General features: G+C 40.4%; 1 protein-coding gene across 4 annotated transcripts in view; it reads left to right on the top strand.

Moving 5' to 3' along the window:
* The window catches only part of FGD5 (FYVE, RhoGEF and PH domain containing 5), a 147045-nt gene that overhangs the window by 2234 nt on the left and 122539 nt on the right, over window positions 1-22272 (top strand). For all 4 annotated transcript variants that reach the window (XM_026722998.2, XM_026722990.2, XM_026722985.2 and 1 more), the window contains exon 2: window positions 16519-19435. In XM_026722998.2, the coding sequence (XP_026578783.1) occupies window positions 16638-19435 (2798 nt within the window). In that variant the 5' untranslated portion in view covers window positions 16519-16637. The remainder of the gene's footprint in view (window positions 1-16518; window positions 19436-22272) is intronic.

Genomic DNA, 22272 nt, shown 5'->3' with positions numbered 1-22272 from the left:
AATGAAAAGAAACCATTGGCAATCGTCAGAGAGCCGCAGAGTGAAGTGAAATTGGGAGCTCTAGACCGGTGCAGCGCAGCTGCGGTGGATTTCAGGATTCATTCCTTGCCTCTTGTACAATTCTATAGGGAGAGCGGGGAAAGGGGGCTTTCTGTCTGACCCACCCACCAGCCACCTCCACCCCGCTTGGCCTTTGTGCCTTCGGCTCCGGTTTCCAATCTTTTCGGCTTTTGTTTGCGCTTTTTTGCCCCCTTAGAATAAAGGGGAGGGAGGGTGGAATAAGGAGGACTGGAGTGAATCGGCTCTTGGGCGCTCCACACCGCCCCCACACACCCCCATCCCCACCGACCAAGAGACTCCCTTAACGCCTTGTGTGTGAGCGCTGGGGAGTCGGGTTCCGCTCCCACCCCTGTTGGATGGCCGCCCTACAGAGCCGACCGACCGGTCCGCTGGTCTGTGGGAGTTCATTGAACGGGCTTTGGAGCCAACTTTTCTTCCGTTCTCTTTCTCTTTCCTCGCTGCCCCTCCTCCCGCGTCTTCCCTTCGTCGGGTCTCTTCCTGGCTGGTACCGTCATCCTTCCCCCCCCACCCTCACCCCGCACCGGCTCGGCGCCAACCTTTGCCGGATTGCTCCGCTGTTTGTTTATGCCAAACCCGAACTCGCCGCCGTTTCTTTGGCGGTTTGGCATAGGACCGCCAACGTCCGATGACGGATATGGCACCAAAAAAAAAGAATTGGGTTTGCAATTGGGAACCCGCGCGTCGGAGGAGCCGGGCCGTCTGGGGAAAGGCGGGCGGGGGGGAGGGTTGATCCTGAGGTAAAGTGCCCCGCTTTGCTCTCTTCACTTAACGCTGCTTCTCTGCCACTGAAACGTTAGGATGGGGAGATGAGGGCGGATTTCTCTCGACTGGTGTCTCCCCCCCCCTTTTTAATGAACCTGTCGGTTAAGAAGGATGGGTAGCGCTAACTTAACGAATCCAGAGGGCAACGCTTTATAGAGAAAAAGGATCCACCCCCACCCCCCAACGGCACCGTCCAAATGCATACACACACGCACACAGACAGACAGACAGACAGAGAGAGAGAGACAGGACCCAATTATTCTGCTGCTTCTTAGCCCTTAGCGGTGACTAAAACCACACAAAAGGTGGCTTTTCCAGCAGGGGGCAATACAATTGTTGTGACTGCCGATCTCTTCCTTTCTCTTCAGTACATCCTTAGGAAATAGATAAATGGCCTTGCTTTCAAATTCCCATACCTGGGGGGATGCTTGCAGCTCTCTCTCTCTCTCTCTCTCTCTCTGTCTCTGTCTCTCTGTCTCTCTCCCCCCCCCCTCTCCCTGTGTATGTGTGTGTGTGTGTGTGTGTTTGTGTGTTTTAGAACTGCCATACAAGGAGGAGGGCAGGGGGAGAGAGAGGGGGAAAGAGAATGAGATTTCTAGATGGTCTTGTAAGAGTGCCTTAGAAGTTTATGATAAAATTTCAGTGGTTCTGGTGAAAAATTACAGTTCTCGAATTCTGAGGAATGAGATTTATCTCCCAAGACAGGGGAAATGAATCAGGTCTTTCCTAAAAGGCAGGATCTTCCCTAGGATTGCAGGCTAAGGTCACAGGGCTTATGAGCTGTCCAGCTGTTAGTCTTTATCAGAGAACAAGATGTGCTGAATGGATGCCTAAAAGAGCTCATTGCCTTCATCAGCTTCTATGTATGAATTGAGAAGAGGTGCCATCAAGCAATTAAATGTCCTGGCCTAAACTTGATCCCTCCAGGTTTAAAAAAAAAAAAACTCGAGAGAAATAAATGAATGAATTAAGTCTTTGGAGAGTGATTGATCATCTTTAATTATCCTACTTTACCTACAAAACCTTAGAAAGGGAGACATGCAAGCATTATGTCCTTCCTTTGATGAACTTTCCATGCTTTCTTATCACTTTACATTTTTTCTTAAGAGAAAGAGACAAAGAGAGGGAGAAGGAAAGAGGGGGAGAGGGGGGGAGGGAGGGAGAAAGGGAGGGAGGGAGAGAGAAAGAGAGGGGGAGAGAAACAAAGAGAGAGGGAGGAGAGGGAGAGACAGGGGAGGGGGAGAGAGAGGAGAGAGAAAAAGAGGGGAAGAGAGAGAAAGAGAGAGAGAGAGAGAGAGTTAGAGTATTGAGGAAGAGAAACCAGAATATTAGCACAAGGTCTTTTAGTAGTGCTGGGAGTCACTGTTTAGAAGCCCTAAAGGAAAAAGTTGCATCTAAAATGCTTCAGAACATAGCAATTTGATTTTATGTAGAAATCAAATTGCAATCATTGCAGGAAGAGAGCTCTGTGGGAGCCAGGAATCTGACAGCACCAGAAGGAATTTGGTAACATTTCAATATTTTTCAATTTCAATATTTTTTCTTTGCTTGCTGCCCTTGAGACAATGTTGACTCCTGGCACCAGCCTTACATGTCCCAACAGTTTTCTTGGTGAGATTTTAGAAGTGGTTTGACCTTGCCTCTTTCCTAGGTCTAAAAGAGAGTGAATGGCCCAAGGTCACCAGGCTGGCTTTGCACCTAAGGGCAGGAGTAGAACTCACAGTCTCCCAGCTTCTAGACCAGTTCCTTAATCACTGTACCAAACTAGTTCTCACTTTGGCACAACATACTTAAAATAACTAGAATGAGTAAGTAGGGGAATGAAATACCATTGCATAAATGTTAAATACCCTATTCAAACAGTTGGAGTTTTTCTTGGTAGTGGATTAGAGCCTAAATGGTTTGGGGCCAATTATTATCTATCAGTCCAACCTCACAGGATTGTTGTAGAAAAAATGAAGTTCATACGGTGCCTTGAATAATGAAGGAAAAGTGAAGACTCCAAGTAACAAAGAACAAATGAATAATCTGACACAAACATTATTGCCTTTGAAGGAAGCCACCTTCTCTCTCTCATACTTCACCTCCGTAATTTTGCGAGCTTCCTTGTAGATTTGATTCAATCCTCAAACTAGCCTCCCTACAACATAATCCCATCTGGACACCCTGGGAATCCTGTGAGTTTGGAAGCCAGGAGGTTGAGATAGAGGCTTGGTTTATGTCAATGAATCAGTGCTTCGTTTTGACACATTCTTCTAACATATGTACCCATTGCCATACTCCCATTGCATGTTGGAGTAGGCAACACATCCAGAGGTGGTATTCAGCCAGTTCTGAGGTCCTGGAGAACTGGTAGCAGAAATTTTGAGTAGTTCAGAGAAGTAGTAAATATCATCTCTGACTGGCCCCGCCCCCATCTATTCTCTGCCTCCTGAGTCCCAGCTGATTGGCTGGGTCTTCTTTTGCTGCCCTGCACAGGAGAACGGAGCGGGAAAGCAGGTTAGTGGGGTGGGGAGGGAATGGGGATTTTACAGTATCCTTTCACTGGAGTGGGGTGGAAATGGAGATTTTGCAGGACCCTTTTCCTGCCACACTCACCAAGCCACACCCACCAAGCCACACCATACCACACCCACCAAGCCACGCCTACAGAACCAGTAGTAAAAAAAATTTGAATACCACCACTGAACGTGTTACATGAAAAGGGAAAGAGGAAAGTGATAATATGCAAAAAAAATAATTATAAGGACTAAAATAAGAAAAAGAACATACAGCTAGATTTCATTTACACTAGTGCCATTCTATTCCTTTCTGTCCTCGATAATCATTCTTCTTTCCACCATGTCCAAATTCCACATGCTACCTTTTCTTGAGTTACACTTTAAAGAGTATAAATTAGAAATGCTTCACTTCTTGATAATACTTTGAATAATCGCAATAGCGAACTGCCTGTACTGAAAATATTTAGATAACCTTTAGATAGGTGACAAAGGCTGAATTTGAAGACTTTGATTATTCTAAGAATAGGCTATTGTAATATGTTGATAATGGGAGGACCCCTACAGTGAAATATCAGCCCAATGAAAAAATGATTAATGTTGAATGGGTTTCAAATTCCTTTCCTTTTCTTTAAAACTTGCAAGTTTAGCATTTCATATATGAATACAACTGAGGCTATGCAAAAAATATGTCCTTCAATCTTTGTACCATTTGCTCCTGCAAGAGAAACTTCTGTTTCTTTTCTACCTCATTCTCAGAGTACCTTAGAATTTATTTTGGGATAGTCTGGGACTCATTTTATACTGCAAGATAATCAAAGTGTTTGTTCTTTATTACCCTTTTAAAAAAAACTTCCCTGCTTTGTGATCTAAAAAAAGCCAAGGAAAGAAGTTTCCTTGAGATACCTTTCCTTGGAAATTAAATACAGCTAGTCCTCATTTAGTGACCACAATTAGGACTGGCAATTTAGTTGTTAAATGAAGTGGTTGCTAAGTGAAAACACAATAATGCTTATGAACTTACTTGAGCTTTCTTTGCTTTACAGACTGCAAAGTTTGTAAATGAAAAGACGGTTTGCCAAGTAGCTGGTAGCAAAATTGTTTTTTTTAATCACTGTTGCGACTGCAAATGGATGTTAAATGAATCAATTGCTAAACAGGGACTACCTGTGATTTTCTATTCATTGTATTGGAAATGTTTGTGGGGAAGATGGATTAGAATACGTTGACTCAGCATTACCAATAATACTTGTAAATTCAGGTAGTGGGCATTAGAATTTTTGCGCAATAGTTTGGCAAAAATGGACACACAGCAAATAAGATCTTGTCTATGTGAGTGGATTTGTATGTGTGTAATTCTGTGTATATATCTGTCTATCACATCATAGCAATAGCACTTAGACTCATATACTGCTTCACAGTGCTTTACAGCCCTCTCTAAGCGGTTTACAAAGTCAGCATATTTTCTCCAACAATCTGGGTCCTCATTTTACCCACTTCCATCCCAAGGATGGAAGGCTGAGTCAACCTTGAGCCGGTCAGGATCGAACTCCTGGCAGTCAGCAATGAGTTAGCCTGCAATACTGCCTTCTAACCACTGCAACACCATGACTCTTGGTTATGAATGGAAATGGTTTTATGAATAGACCTTTTCAGGAGCAGCATCCCAGGTATGGAAGAACCTCTGCAGGAAAGCCTATTTGGTTATCTTTTCAGCCCCAGAGGGAAGGCCTTCATTTTTTCCTGGGGCATTTCAGTCTCCTTATTTTGCTTTTATACTTCAGTGTCAAGAGTGTTGCTTTGCATGCAGAAGGTCCCTAGCAATTCCAAGCAAGCCTATAAAAGTAAACACCAGATTAAATATAAAGGGCTGTTTGAAACCCTGATGAGCCACTGCCAGTCCTTGCTAACAGTGCTAGGCTAGCTAGACCAGGGAGTGTCTCACTCTATTCAAGGATGCTTCCTGAGATGCATCTTAAGCAGTTTTAGCTCCATGACATTTTTAGATGCTTATATTAGCCTCTGTTGTTTGTAATTGCTCTTTTAATTGATTCTTGTAATTAGGTTGTGGGGGTTTTTTGGTTGTTGTTGTACTACTTTTGATTTACACAGGTTTTATTCACACTTTATTAGTACATTGGATTAAGAGCTATTACCTAGTGGGTGACAGATAAATCTAGGAATAAATAGTATGCAATTAAATGATTACACTCTCAAGCAATTTGGCAGATCTTCAGTCTCCTCTACTGAAGGTTGAATGTCTTCTTCTCCAAGAATATTACCTCTGACCAAAAGTGCCACATATTGAGGATGGGAAAACTCTTGTGTATTAAATTCAATTCAACACCAGTTCAATTCAGTATCATGCTCTGGCCTGTTTGGGAGGAGGAAGCTTACACTAAAGTTATATTTTAGAGTACCCACCCAAAAAAAATTACCACCAGAAAAGGCACCAGGTCTTATTTTCAGGGGATGTCATCCACTGACTAACCTCACTTGTGTGCATCACCCCTGGCCTCCTTTTCGCTGTCAGAGGCCTTCAGGAACTTCTTCTGCAGCTGGCAAGGCTTTCTTGAAGGCCTCTGCAGCCAATAACAGAGCTCCAGATTGATCCAGTACTTTGTTATCAGCTACAGAGGCCCTCAGGAAAGTCTTGCCAGCCTTGTCAGCTGCAGAAGAAATGGTCTGGCAAGACAGGTATTGAGGTGTGCAAGTCCTGGCTACAACTGTCCAAAGGAAAGTAGTCGGGCAGCTCCACCCCCCATCCCTGCCCTAGCTTAATTTTTACCTGTGCACTCTGAAGTGGACAGGATCTTTAATTAGGGCTTATTTTGGGGATAGGGCTTATATTGGGCATATGTGTAGAAATCAAGGTAGGACTTACTTTCAGGGTAGGTTCTATTTTCAGGAAAACAGGGTAATAAAGGAGAGTATTTATAGCTTAGGGTTGAAATAAGGGATCCTAACATCATCAGTGCTAGCAAGGAGTGCTGTTTGCTGTCATTTTATATTTTGGTGTCTTGCCTGCCTGTGTGAGTTGGGGTGGTCTTAGAAATTCTTGTTATATTGGAAATAGTAACGAGCTAGAAAATATGAAACATAGGTGATTAAAGTGAAAGACAAAACTGGTATTGTTATGTAATGGAATGTTTGTTAATAATTAAATGAAATGGAGAGGGAATAAAAATAAAAGAAGAGGGAATAAGAGGAATGAATGAAAATACTTCAATTGTTCTTAATGATTTATAAAATACAATTGGAAAGAAATGCAAAAGATTTATAATGAAATCAATATCAGTTGTCAGGATGAATTGGAATAGAATAACCATTTTATTCATTATTGTTATATAATTTTTCTTCTTTTTAGAATTTAGTGTGTATTTTTAAGGGAAAGTACCAAGTAGGATTTGGTTGATAAGGATTATATGATATAAAATAGGTATTAGAAACTGAATGTTATAATTGTATAATGTATAAATTAAATGTTTAATGAGATTTGAAAGGATAACAATTATAAGATATAAAGGTGATACACTCTACTTGGTAATCATAGGGGAAACCTTGCTTTTCAATGCCTGGAAGGGGAGGGAATTGTTTTTTTTTTTTCCCTTTTGGAATGATGATGGAAAAAGAATGTATGAAATTGTAAACAGGACAGACAAAAGTACAAATATAAAGACTAGAAAGATATAGAAATTTAGAAAAAAAATATGTAATTGAATTAGAAAAGAATGAGATAATCATAAAGTAAGGGAAGGGAAAAATTATTGAAAAATTGATAAAATAGTGACAAAATATGAAATTGAATATAAAGATGAATATGTAACTGAGATTTTGTCTGTATGGAGATGTGATAACCTGGAATCATGCGGCTCCCAAAAAAAGATATTTTATTTGTATTATGTTTTATGAAAACCCAAATAAAACTTTTATTAAAAAGAAAGAAAGAAAGATATTCTTTGGTTGGGCTGTTTACTGAGCTGTGGTGGTGCAGTGGTTAGACTGCAGTACTGCAGGCTGCTTCTGCTGCCTGGCGGCTGCCTGTAATTTGGCAGATCGAATCTCACCAGGCTCAAGGTTGGCTCAGCCTTCCACCCTTCCAAGATCAGTAAAATAAGGACCCAAATTGTTGGGGGCAATAGGCTGACTCTTTAAACCACTTAGAGAGGGCTGTAAAGCACTAAGAGTTAAGCTATTGCTATTCTTTTTAGTTTATATTCTGAATATAATAAGGAATGAACAACACTCCTTACTAGCACTTATGATGTTACCTAGTTTGGGTAATGAAACAAGAAAACAAGCAAGCTCAGAGAGCACCAAGGACCCTCAGACAGCAGACTGACAGAAAATTTATTTTGGTTAATGACTAATAAAAATACAATTAATAAAATGAACATACAAAATTATCCCCTAACAACAAGTTGTCTGTTTGGGGGAATTTGCAGAATCAAACTGTGGGTCCAAGTGACTTCCTTACATATCCTAAATTGATTAGCCATCCTAAGTACTGTGGTAATCTTCAGCTGCCAGTTAAGTGTTGGCAATGTGCCATTTAACCTTTGGCACATGCTAGAAAATATCTTGGATTGGTCCTGGCAACCATGATTCTTCACTTATAAGAATACCAATCTGATACACACACACACACACACACACGCACACACACACACACACAATCTGCAAATGGGTAAAACCTGAGGGATGGTGAAATCAATGACATTTTGGATTTATTTACTGTTGCATCCTGAGATAATGTGGATGACAACTCAGATGGTTTACAACCTTAGCAGAGATTCTCTGGCTGGAATTATGTCCTTGTAAATCACTCAACCCTTGATTTTAATGATCCCTGTTACATATATAAAGTCAGGCCATCAAGCATATGCTCCAGATTTATCTGAATGCTGAAAAATGCGGATATGGCTTATCTGTACAATCCTATTAAACATTGGTTTATTGAGTGGTTAAGAAAGCCCAAAGGGCAGAATTGTAGATTTCACTTCAGTGCAGTAATCTGGAAATGAGTTAAAATAAATGAAGGTTAATTGGTTGATTATTATTAGAATTTGCATTGATTGTTACAGTTTTACTGAAGCTGTAATTACTAGCAACATGAAACAAATTTTGTTGAATAAATTAGTAAGAACCTCCTGTTAAAAGGGAAAAGCTGTGCTGATTCTAGGTTTTTGAGGGCAGATGGGAGCAGCTTTTGAGAAGTTGTGTTCTCCAAGTAGATCTATGTCTGTACCGCTATGAGCAATATCAGTCCAATGGAGAAGGTTGCTGTAATCCCTCTTCTATTGCTCTTGTAGAAAAAGGAAAAGGAGCTGTAAGACCAAAAGGCCCCTGATCTTCCAAATGTGTGAACTTTGGGTGGAGTCAACTCCAGTGCTATTTTTTGTATGAATTGGAACCTACACAGTACATATATTACTTTATTTATAACTGGGTGCTCTAATTCAAAAGACCGTGTCATGGTTCCAAGTAATGGCCCAATCAATTCAGGACTCTGAGGCTCTGGCTTTTCTCAAAGATCCATTTTATTGGGTACAGCATATCAGCACGTTCAAATGTGAAACCAACTCTAAATATTTCCTGCATAAATACCACCTACCCATCCTAGTGTCACTGGTCACGTTAACCAACCAGATGGATGGCAGGCTGCTCAACTACTCTCTCTGGCTGTTACGAGCTCTTGTTGAGATGCCCTTGATTCCCATGGGCCTTATGACTGTTATGTCTGGCACCTGGGAGGAAATTTCCCCTCCCCCCATATGCATGGCAACTAAATAACGAAGTAAAAGGAATATGGCTTCAGCTAAAGCCATTTTGAGAGTTGATAGACTGTTTTTGTTTCTAATAACATGCAAACGTATTCTTAAACCAGTTGCTATCGTTATCACTTCTATCCAATAGAAACAATAGGTTTGGCAGAAGCTGATAATACATCACAGCTGGAGAAGGCTGATACTGTACCAACCATTTGGAAGAGTAAAGTTTTTATCCAATTAAATTTCAAAATTGAAATTGATATGCTCATCCTTTGATATTGACAGCTCGTTTCAAGCAGACCTGTGATCCTAAGATAGAGAATTCCATCACCTGAATCTTAAGCACGGACAGAATATGTTTGTGGACATCATCTTTGAGAAATAACTTTATATGCATACTGGATTTTCCTTGCAGTTTGCAAAGACAAGGACATAGGAAGGTGTGCTATCAATTTTGCTTTCAATTGTGGACCACTTGATTCAATTTAAATTGTCTGTCAAGCAAAGGCTATTGATTTGTAGAGACAGTGATTGCCAGTGTGACTGAGCTGCTCCACTCTTTTCCATTGTCCCTCTGCTGTCTTTCTACTTTCTGTCTCCCATAAAAAGTTAACACATTACTAGAAGAACTATTGGGAATTTTTATTGTATATGCCTCTCCCATCATAGTTAGGCAAAATGCAAATCCATTCTATGGATTTGTGCAAATACAATGCTACTGTTTAGAGGAAAAGCAGAAATGTGTTTTTAAAAAGATAATGGATATGGAATCCTCACAAATGCCAGAGAGCAAAGGACATCTCAGAAGAGATAATATATTGATTAGAATGTGACACTGCTTCATGAATGCAGGCTTAGTGATAGAAAGACAATATAAATTGCATTAAAATATTATAAGTTGCATGATAGAGTTATGGTCAGCAAGATAATAGAAGTTATTATCTTGAGGATCATGAGGATTCAAACTGCTACTATAGTACAATAATACTCAAAAACTGAGTGATATTATTTGAACTACAAATGGTGAATGCTTATCTGGTTAAGTATAAAATAACCAAGATCTTGTCTATGTGAGTGGGTTTGTATGTATGTAATTCTCTCTATCATATCTATCACATCATAGCAATAGCAATAGCACTTGGACTTATATACCACTTCACAGTGCTTTTATAAGCACTGACCTCTCTAAATCAGGGATCTCCAACCTTGGCAACTTTAAGACTTGTGGACTTCAACTCCCAGAATTCCTCAGCCAGCTGAGCAACTGTGTTCTCTTTGCTGACGATGTAAAGCTATTCAACACCACAGACAATACTGCTACCCTTCAAAAAGACCGTGACTATGTATCAGAATGGTCAAACAAATGGCAACTTCAAATCTCAACAAATAAATGCCCTGTCTTACATATTGGCAAAAAAAAATCAGAAAATAAAATACAAGCTGAATAGTCAAGAGCTTGTTGATGATCCAAATTCAGTCAAGGATCTTGGAGTACTCATCTCTAATGATCTAAGTGCTAGAGCCCACTGTAACTACATAGCTAAAAAGGCATTAAGAGTTGTTAATCTAATCTTATGTAGCTTTTTCTCTGGTAATATTACACTACTAACTAGAGCATACAAAACATTTGCTAGACCAATACTCGAATACAGCTCATCAGTCTGGAACGCACATTACGCATCTAATATTAACACAGTTGAGAAAGTCTAGAAATATTTCATAAGGAGAGTTCTCCACTCCTCTACTCGTTGCAGAATACCTTAAGTCACCAGACTTGAAATTCTAGACCTAGAAAACCTAGAACTATACTGCCTTCAGTCCGATCTAAGTATAGTATATAAAATCATACATTGCAATGTCCTACCAGTCAACAAATACTTCAGCTTCAACCATAACAACACAAGAGCAAACAATAGATACAAACTCAAGGTTAATCGCACCAAACTTGATTGTAGAAAATACGACTTCAGCAACAGACTGGTCAATGTCTGGAATACCCTACCTGACTCTGTGGTTTCTTCCCCAAACCCCAAAAACTTTAACCTTAGACTTTCTACTGTTGACCTCACCCCTTTCCTAAGAAGTCTGTAGGGGACGTGTATAAGCGCACCAACGTGCCTACCCTCCCTGTCCTATTTCTTTTATTTTTCTAATATGTATCCATGTATTCATAACTATGTTTTTACTTATACCTATTATCTTGACAAACCAAATAAAATAAATAAATAAATAAATAAAATAAAGTCTTAAAGCTGCAAAAGTTGGAGGCCCTTGCTCTAAATGGTTTATAGAGTCAGCATATTGCCCCCAACAACCTGGGTCCTCATTTTATCAACTTTGGAAGGATGGAGGGCTGAGTTAACCTTGAGCCTGGTGAGATTTGAACTGCCAGATTGCAGGCAGCTGGCAGGCAGCAAAAGTATCCTGCTTCATTCTAACTACTCTGTCACTACAGCTCTTATCATATATCATATCGATCCTTCCATCCCATATTCTATCTATCTATCTATCTATCTATCTATCTATCTATCTATCTATCTATCTATCTATCTATCTATCTATCATCTATCACTTTTCCCAAACGTCTCAGTTTCATTGTAGTGATTGGTGATATAAAGTTGGCCAATTCATTTAGAATATTTCCTTCAGACAATGAATGACTGCAAAAAAAAAGTCTACCGCATGAGAGAAGGAGAATTAAAAGTAGAACTTGAGCTGTATTGCACAAAGAGTAGGTCATATCTTCTAGATTCAGAGACAATGATGATTATTTATCAAAAATGTTTACATATTGCTTCTCAGAGGCTAAAAGTAGTTTATGATCAAATAGGACACCGTTTTGCTCTAAGAGTTGAAAACAGGTTGTTCTTTGTGGGCATCCTAGCATATGGTGCAGTCTGGTTTCCCACTCTGTTAGCAAACCATGAAAAACTTCCTATGTGTCAAAGGGACACCGGAAGAAAAGTAACTAACAAATATTTACTACTACACAGGAAATTAAAAGCCGATGGTTTCTTAACCACAAAAGAAAACTGCTCTCCTATCTTAGAGATCCTTTGAAAATTTAAACTAAACGGGATTCTTAAAAGGGACACAGCCCTGCGGGAACCAACTCTCATCCAGAGGAAAGTGGACAAGCAGAGGAAGAGGCAAAGCCTGACAAGGAAGCTTCAAACAATAAGGGGAGGAGACCTGTGAAAAAGTGATGCTGGATAGTTTTCCTTAAGCTTAGAGTGTTGTTATCGCCTCCTAGCTTCCCCCTCCTCCCCCTGGCAGTTCAGTGGCCCAGTTCCTGAAATAAACAAACATTTTATAAGATATTTTTATATCTTAAAAATACCTCTTGCACATTGTGAAATAGAAATGGGCCAATTGTGCAGATGTTTTTGTCAGGTATAATTGAAATTCTTCCTAGGAAAATTTCCATTTTTATGCATGTATAGAGAAACCCTACTCCCAATTGAGGAAACAAGTAAAGGAACCACATTTGATAACAAAACACAGCAATGAACCCCTCACAGCAGACAGGGAAGGTGGCGGCATGAACTGGCCTGTCTGAAACTTGTGGGGACATGACTATTGGGGATCCCCAGAGATTTCTTTGTTTTGCACCATGTGGCTCATACCCTTGAAAATGGCAGGCAGCATAGCACATTTCTTACCAGTGTCATGAGGAAGAGATACTCCAGATTGCCAGTCTTGGGTTAAATATATATATTGTTCTGTCTATTTATGAGCTGGTTCTTTGTGGAAGTAGCAGGAGGACCACTGAATTCCCTGTGGCCAAATTTAATGGTTTATTTAAAAACTAAGCTGAATTGTTTCAGGTTTTCTATTCTTTTTGTACTTTTTGGATTTTTTTAATACTGAAATACAATAAATATATAATTAAAAGAGCAGTAACAAGACCATATATGGAGATCACAATTATTCAAGACCAACCTTACTAGAACAACAACCAGAGTTGCTGGGACTGCAGTCCTCAGAATTTCCAGCAAGCATGGGAATGGATGATAGAATTTTATTTGATACAGCTGAACACCATGAAGCTGAGGAATGACTGGTTTAAAACATAAAAGTCCACGGCTCCATTATATTATTATAACAAGAGAATATATGGCCATTTAATACATGGCTTTTGATAAGAGAATTAATGAAATATGATCAAATCAATCATGATCAAACAATCAAAAGCTGGGATAGACTAGATTTTTTTTTAAAAAATGTGGCTTTAGAATGATGCAAGGGATTCTTACACTGATTTCTATTTTGAGATAATAAACAAGAGTCAAAGACAGTGGTCATTCTGTTGTGTATCTCATACTTGCAGACAGCAACAAGGCTCATTGTGATATCCTGAGCTGGGGTGTGGTGAAGAAAGCTACTATTTCTTTTTCTGTAACTAAAACAGAACCCAAAGCTGCCAAGGCCATCAATCATAAAGCCTTTGTGAGCATTTACAGTGGCATTAAAACAAAATAAAGCTGCTTGCCAAAAAGACACTGTTGTTGTTAAGAACAAGCAAAACAACTGAAGAAATTCTACGGTGAATTTATGCCGATACCAGTTAGAGTCCTCTACCTTTATTACAAGCAGGATACTTTTTCTTAACATAAAGAATTTGATTTAATCGGAGCTGAGTACTTTGAAGTCCTATCCATTTTGTGGGAGATGATATGATTCAAACTCACTGTCAGAATAAGATGAGATACTGGTTCGAACTGGACTTCTCTTTAATTGGCAATGAACAGCAGTCCACTAGAATATTTTTGGACACATTTGCTACTGATCAGCTGATGACCTGATTACTATCTTCCAATGTCTGAAGACTATAAGTTGAGGGAGTAAATATGTTCCTGTTGCTCCAGAGGTTTGGACCCCAAGAATGAAAATCTCAGGAGAGCACAGACTGGCTAATATTAGGAGATGCTTTCTAAATGGTAGCATTATTCAACAGTGCATGTTACAAGAAATAAAGGTCTCTTCTTTGGTGGAGATATTTTCAGTGGTCATTGGTTGGCCATCTCACAAGAATGTTGTAAATACATCTATTATCATAGATCAGGGGTGTCAAACCTGATTTCATTGAGGGTTGTGTTTCACCTCGGGGGACCTGGGGGGGCATGACCAGGGGTGGCATGGCCAGCTTGGCATCATTCATGTTGGGGGCACCTGTGGTGGCCCAAGTGCTCTGCCAGTAAAAAAGGAGCTTGGGAGGGCTGTTCATGGTCCTCCCTAATTCTGTTTTCACTGGCAGAGGGCTGCAGGAGGCCACCGCATCCGGAAACAGAAGTTGGGAGGGCAATATGCTGGCAGAGTCACGCGGGTTGGTCCTTCATTGTTTCCAGAGCAGCCCCGCAGGCCAGATCTAAGCACTCTGTGGGCCGGATGTGGCCCGCGGGCCTTGAGTTTGACACCCCTGTCATAGATTTTATTTTGAACAGAGGTTTAGATGAAGTGACCTCCAAGCTCCTTTTTAGTTCTATCTATTTAGCAGAAAATAAAATGCTAATAAATTAGAGAAATCTCTTATGATTGTAATTTCCTTCCTTCCTTCCTTGTGCTCTGTACACTCTAATTTTATTTTTTATTTATGTATTTATTTTTGTGTTTTCAATTCAGTTTTGACTCTTGGAGACTCTCTGAACTGGTCCTTATAGTTTTCTTGGCAAGTTTTCAGAAGCTTTGCCTAAAGCGGAAAGAAAGTGATTGGCTCGAGGTCTTCCAGCAGGCTTTGTGCCTCAGATAGGACTAGAATTCACCACCTCCCAGTTTCTAGTCTAGGGCCTTAACCTCTAGACCAGGGTTGTCAAACTGGATTTCTTCAAGGGCTGGATCAGGGCCCTGGGGAAGGAGATGGGACAGATGCCTCCTGCAGCACTTTTCCAGGCAAAATGGAGCATGAGAAGACCGTGCCCCATTTTGGCTGGCAAAATGCTGCAGGAGGCCATCCAGGCTGAAAATGGGCCCCAGGACCTTGAGTATGAAACCCCTGCTCTAGACCAAACTGGCTTTTGCACTCTAACAACTGACTAGAAGAATTGTGGCCTAACGTACAGTTTGTTGGCTCTGAAAGTTTGCCTGGATGGGGGATGAATGAAGGGTTTTTTTTCAGCACCCCATGGATAATGAACCACAGAATTATATTTATTTTGTATGGATTATAGATAAAGAACATTTTGGATCTTTATTTAGTCCAGTATCTGGGTTTTCATAGGAAACCCACGAACCATAACCAAAGGACTGTTAAACTATCATCACATGATCATCACAGTCAACCATTAACCTGCTTATAATTCCCTACTTGGTACCTATCACCACACGGCCATGCTAATGAAGTTGGGGACTACCAGTTTGGGGAATACATAGATGCTCACTATCTCCACTCTTTCCTGGTGTCCTTATACCAGGAGAAAAGTGGGGTAGACTTCTCTACATCAGAAGCCCTACAGTTATGCCAGCTCTCCTTGTTCCTGGCTCCCTCGATTCTTGGCAATGAATTCTCTTTGGAGTTCCTGACTAGGGAAGAGTAGTTTGACCCAAATTGTCTTGGCATAATTTTGGCTAACAATGCCCTCTTTTCGTCTAGTATTGACTGGTTTATCAGATTTGTGCATAATGATGGACCCTTAACTGAAACAATGAAAACCCTGTGAAGCCCACTTTATTCTGCAGAGGAATCTAGAGTCAGACTCAAGCGCTGTATCTGATTTCTGCCCCCCCGCTTAAAATAAATTATATCATTGAGGTAATATTTTCTATATTCTATTCTATTCTATTCTATTGCCAAACCTCAAGATCTTCTCTACATGAGACTAATGATTTTGGGAGTATGTAGCCTAGAAAAAAATAATTGAAGGGAGATTCTTGAAGTACTTGAAGAGAAAGCATAAGGAAGAAAGCAAGAACTTTTCTCTACTGGGAACATAGTTTTAAGTTTACAAGAAATAGATCCAGGTTGCATATAAGCATCTTCACAGGGTAGTTTATCAGATGAACGTTATTATTAAGGGAAGTTATGTGAACTTTTTCTATTCGTTGGATGTGGACAAGCAGGATGCACAGCCATCCAACAGGAATGGTTTCACTTGGATTCTTGCACTGAGCAAGAGGCTATATTCAAAGTCCTGCTTCTTTTCTAGTCTCTGAATCTAAGAAGTAGGGCATCCAAGTTCTTGCTACTGGTGTTGGAAGCAAAGCCTTTGAGACTTTGAGAAGGAGCTTGCTTGAGGCTATGCAGTCTGAATGGGACAGTTTCTTGTTCTTGTTTCCCACCAATCCAGCAAATAAAGCTATCATTTCCTCTACTTTGTATATCTACAAAGGAGTATATTAACAACTAAATGTTTCTTAGTAATGTAGAAGCTTGTTAATATAACATTTCCTGTTTTATTTTTCTGTTCCAGATCTTACAAAGCCACCACTGGCCCCCAAACCAAAGATCTTCAGTCATCTGGCTTCCATAGCTGCTTCCAAATTTCCTCCGTCACTATCAAGGGCTGGCACACTTCATAATTCAAACTCTATGTCTAGGGGTCCAAAACCACCCATTGCTCCCAAGCCAAAAATCTCTGCTGACAACGATCCAGCAATTTTACAGAGATCCAGCATTTATGCTAATAATACCTTTAACAAATATCCCAATGAAAAACTGGAAGCTGAACTGTATGAGGAAAACCAGTGCAATAACACGGAGTGTCCAGAATCAGAAGACGGCAATGAATACATTGTAATTCCAGATGTTGAACTGACTGATAAAACATACAGTGACTTTGAGCAGGAGCCAGCCGAGAACGAGATTTTGCACACTCTTGAATCAGTAGGTGAGGAAGATGGTAATTGTACGGATAGCAATGAAGTATACGATGGCCCAATAAATGTAATGAAGAACAAGGATACTGAATCGGTGGGAGACAACTCTCTGGAATCAATTGAAATTCCAGCACTAGACTGCCAGGAACCATTCGAAAGGGAAAAAGAAGATGCTACAAGAGATGAATATGAAAAAGTGGACAGTGAAAATCCTCCCAGTGAGACCAAAATGAACTGTGCAGATGAATCTCTAAGCAAACTGGATTTGGTAAATGATGACAATGAGTACAGCAAAATATTGAATGGGGAATCTTTGAAAGAAACTGTATATGATGATATCATTTTAAGGCATTTAGAGGAGCCAATATCAGCAGGGGAAGGTCTGCCTCTAATGTGCAAAGGTTTAGATGCAGTACAGTTTTTAGAAGAGGAACAATTAAATACTGATCTAGAATTGGGCCCAGCAAATCACAACGATAATGATTCAGCCTTGAGTGGAGAAAGAGAATTTATAGAAGATGCTGATGTAAATACTGACACTCATATTGCTAATGAAGTGGACATGAGGTTAGAACCAAGTGGGTCTGAGCTTGGTATTGAAGAGACTTTTAGCGGGGCCACAAATGAAATGGATGAAAAGGAAGATGAAATAGACCTATATGCTGAGGGAGAAGATCTTGACAAAGTTGGCCAAACTGCTGAAATGAAAAATGTGGTAGAAATACCAGAGACTGAACGTGAATCAGGGGAAGGTTCTGAAGAACAAATTGAAATGATAGATACAGAGACGATGGATGATAGCTGCCAGATCATTCCCTTTGGAAGTGAGGGCAGTGAGGATGCTCCAGATGAAGATTTGGGTGAAGATTTGTCAGGAAAAGAGACTGACATGCCTGATAATAACCTGTCCCTCAGTTCTGAAGATACTAATGGGCACAAGTCCGATTTGCTGCTTGGAAAAGAATCTAAGTCAGATGCTTTACTTGGAGTTCACAGTGTGAATGAATGTTCTTTAGAAGATACACATTTGGATCATCAAATCCTCGAGGTGGATCATAGCAATAAAGAGGAAACTGCCCCAAATCTAACCAGAGAAACATCAAGTGAAAATTCTGGGCTTTCTATTGGAGAATTGGCTACACTAGAAGCAAACTCAGCCAATGAACATGTGATTAAGGAAGACACTGTGGATTCCAAAGTGTCAGATGTGCCAGATAACAATGGAGAAGTAGCCAGTGATTCCCTAGATGACCCATATGTCCTTGGAGACCGTTTGCCTACAACAAATGAAATTCTTTATGCTGGAAGAGAAATGCAGGAGGCTGATATCCAAAACAGCTCAAGTGATTTCAGGGAGGGAGAGAACACAGAAAATGAAAACCAGTTGCTTTCCATAGATCGGAAAAACATTGTTACTAGAACAAGGTCCCACTCTGGGAAAGTACCGGGTTATGTGCCAGAAACAGTTCCAGAAGAAACAGGGACAGACACCGAATTGCAGACCTTGAGCACAAGCACCATTATGCCTGAAAATATAAGACACAGTTTCTGTTGGGCAGAAGGAAAACCTATAGAACTGGCTAGAACGCTGCCTGCAAAGCCAAGACGCTTCATTTTGTACCCTCGATCTTATTCAGTGGAAGGCAGAGACATCCCTGTCTCTCTGTATCGAGAAACCGATAACTCTATATTAGATTATAACAGATTAAACAGGACAGATGAGCTGTCTTTACCATATGTAATTGGTTCCTCAGGTAGTTTTTCCCAGAGGAATCACCTTACATCCAGTGGGGTTTCCACTCCTTCCTCTGTTGTCGATATTCCACCTCCCTTTGAACTAGCCTGTATCACCAAGAAGCCCATCACAAAAAGCTCCCCGTCCCTTTTAATAGACAGCGAATCTCCTGATAAGTATTGCAAGAAGAAGAAGTCCTCATTTAAAAAATTCCTCACTTTGAAATTCAAGAAGAAGGCAGAAAACAAAGTCCATGTAGATGTTCATGTTTCTTCTTCAAGATCCTCCTCTGAGTCGAGTTATCACGGACCTTCCAGGGTGATGGAACTGGACAGAAGAAGCTTGAGTAGTTCACCTCAGATGTTATCCCGGACTGCCAAACTGAGGGCTTCCGAGTCTCCAACTGTTCTTTTCTACAAGGATGGCAAGAGAAAAGGGACACCCAAAATGTTTAGCAGAAGTGTGTCAAGGGTAGAATCATTTGAAGATCGTTCGAGACCACCTTTTATGCCGCTGCCTTTAACGAAGCCCCGGTCTATCTCATTTCCCAATGCTGATACTTCTGACTATGAGAATATCCCAGCCATGAATTCTGATTATGAAAATATACAGATACCTCCCCGAAGGCCCACTAGGGCAGGAACCTTTACTGAATTTTTTGAAGATCCTAGCAGGGCCTTATCTGCTGCAAACGAGAATGACGGCTATGTGGATATGAGCAGCTTTGCAGCCTTTGAAAACAATAAACAGCAAACCACCAACCAGGAAACAGAAAGGTATTGTAGCACATATTTATATAAGGCCTGTTAGCCTTGACCACAGAAGGCTAGACTTCCTGTGTATTGGGAGCTAAAGGCTTATTCTCAAACTTACTTGGCTTATCTCACTTTTTTCAGGAAATGCCTTCTATAAAGTATTTAGAATAGGGCATGGTTTTAAAAAAAACACCTGGTATTTTATATGTGTAGTTTAAATGTTCCCTACTTCCAATGCTTATCAGAAAATTGCTAGATTTTCATATCTGGGACCAATAGTAAAATCAAGTTAATTTTCACAAATCTTCTGTAAAATTTGGACTGAAACTTGCTCATTTTCATTTTGGAAAATGCTTCTGCGCTGTGGATGTAGCTTTGAACCTTTCTGTGTATAATCCGATACAGGTAGTCCTTGAGTTACAACTATTCATTAAGTGACCGTTTGAAGTTACAATGGCACTGGGAAAAAAATGACATAACTGTTTTTCATGTTTACAACTGTTGCAGCATCCCCATGGTCACATGATCACAATTTGAATGCTTGGCAACTGGTTTATATTTATAACTGTTCTAGTTTTGAGACCTTCTGACAAGCAATGTCAATGGGAAAGCCAGATTCATTTAATATCCATGTTACTAACTTAACAACTGCAGCAACTCACTGAACAAGTGTGTCATAAAATGTGCTAAAACTTAACATTTTAAGTTAACTTAACAACTATCTCACTTAGCAATGGAAGTTTTGGGCTCAATTATGATCATAAATCAAGGATTACCTGTAGAATGAATGGAAGCTCCAGGGCAGAATTTTCCTCTAAACTATTATCTACCCTTCCTGTTTCTCTGCTATTGTGCTTATCTGTTCCTCTAAGAGTTATGGTTCCCACAAGTGTAAGATTGAGTCTATAGTTTAGACTTCAGATAACAGATAATTAGAGTTGGAACGGACCTTGTAAGTCATCTAGTCCAACCCCTCTGCCCAAGCGGGAGACCCTACACTATTTCAGACAAATGGCAGTCTAATCTCTTCTTGAAGGTCTCAAGTGATGGTGCTCCCACAACTTCCGAGGGCAAGCTGTTTCATTGGTTGATTGTTCTCATTGTCAGAAAGTTCCTCCTTATTTCAAGGTTAAATCTGTCCTTGTTCAGTTTCCATCCATTATTCTTTGTCTGGCCTACAGGAGCTACAGGAAAATAGCTTGACCCCTTCCTCCCTGTGGCAACCCCTCAAATATTGGAAGACCTCTATCATGTCTCCCCTGGTCCTTCTCTTTACTAGACTAGCCAAGCCCAGTTCCTGCATTGTATGTTTTAGCCTCCAGTCCCCTAATCATCCTGGTTGCTCTTCTCTGTACTTTTTCTAGAGTCTCAACATCTTTTTTATAATGTTGTGAACAAAACTGGATGCAGGTGTGGTCTTACTAAGGCTTTATAGAGTGGTATTAGTACTTCCCTTGATCTTGATTGTATCCCTCTGTTAATACAATTTAGGATCGCATTAGCTTTTTTGGCTGCTGCTGCACACTACTGGCTCATATTTAGCTGGTTGTCCACTAGGACTCCAAAATCCCTCTCACAGTTACTGCTATTGTGCCTGGTTTCACCCAGTCTATATGTGTACTTTTGTTTTTTCTTGCCTAAATATGGGACTTTACTTTTCTCTACATTGAATTTCATTTTGTTAGATACAGCCCGGTGTTCTAGTCTGTCAAGATCCATCTGGATCTTGAGCCTATTTTCTTGGGTGTTAGCTATTCCTGCCAGCTTAGTATCATCTGCAAATTTGGTAAGTTCCCCTTCTATTCTTCCTCTTGGTGCAGCCATTATGACCTGTTCAAAGCTCATGATTTATATAAAGGTTTTCATAATCAATGTTTGGGAAAATGTCTGAATGAATTTCAGAAAGTGTTAGAAACTCTTGTGTACTAGAATATGTGTTTTTCTAATCATTTGGAGGGAGAAAGATACTGAATCTAATTCAGAACTTTAGTAATGTCAATTCACTAGCTTTTACCTTGGAACTGCATCTTAATTTTATTTATAGAAAGACCACTCTGAATATGACTGGTATCCCATGTGCTTACAGAGGACAGGGTATTGAATCTGATGGTAATTGGCTCCTTCCTCCACTAAAGCACCTTAGCAAGATGAAACTTCAGCTAGGAGCGTTTCAGATAACAGTTCAATCATTCTCACCATGATGTTCCCCTATATCAGTGATGGCGAACTTTTTTGTTGTGGTGTGCTGATAGTGCGTGTGTGTGTGTGTGCCAGCACCCACAGTGCAATGTGCCTCACCCCCTGTGCATTTGCCCACCCCACCCCCATACCTGCACTGCACATGTGCATGCCTTCCAGTTGATTTTTGGCCCATTTGAGGCCATTTTCGCCCTCCCAGGGGCTCAAGGGAAACCTCTGCAGCCTTTGGAGGCCAAAAAACAGGCCCATTTCGGCACTTCCAGTTTCAGCACTTCCGGTATTTCTGGAAGGCCTGTTTTTTGGCCTCCAAAGGCTGCAGAGGCTTCCCTTGAGCCCCCAGGAGGGCAAAAAAAGCCTCAAATGGGCCAAAAATCAGCTGGGAGGCGCGCATGTGCAGTGCAGGTAAATTTGGCTAGGGCTCGTGTGCCCACACAAATGGCTCTGCCATAGGTTCACCATCATGGCTCTATATTATGTTTTGATGAACAGATTTAAAACTCTGCAACAGTATAATATTGTTCAGAATCCTCTGTAGCCCAGAAGTGCTACATTTGCAGGAAATTCTTACATTAGATCATGCACCTAATTTCTTTGTATTCAGAAGGTTGTGATCTGTGTTGGTGAATATACTTAATTAGATTCAATCAAGTTTATAGAGC

This window comes from Pseudonaja textilis, chromosome 2, assembly GCF_049901715.1.
Source record: "Pseudonaja textilis isolate UNSWEBS1 chromosome 2, rPseTex1.2, whole genome shotgun sequence".
Lineage (NCBI taxonomy): Eukaryota > Metazoa > Chordata > Lepidosauria > Squamata > Elapidae > Pseudonaja > Pseudonaja textilis.
The sequence above is the reverse complement of the archived record's forward strand: the minus strand, read 5'-3'. Positions and strand labels throughout refer to the sequence as shown.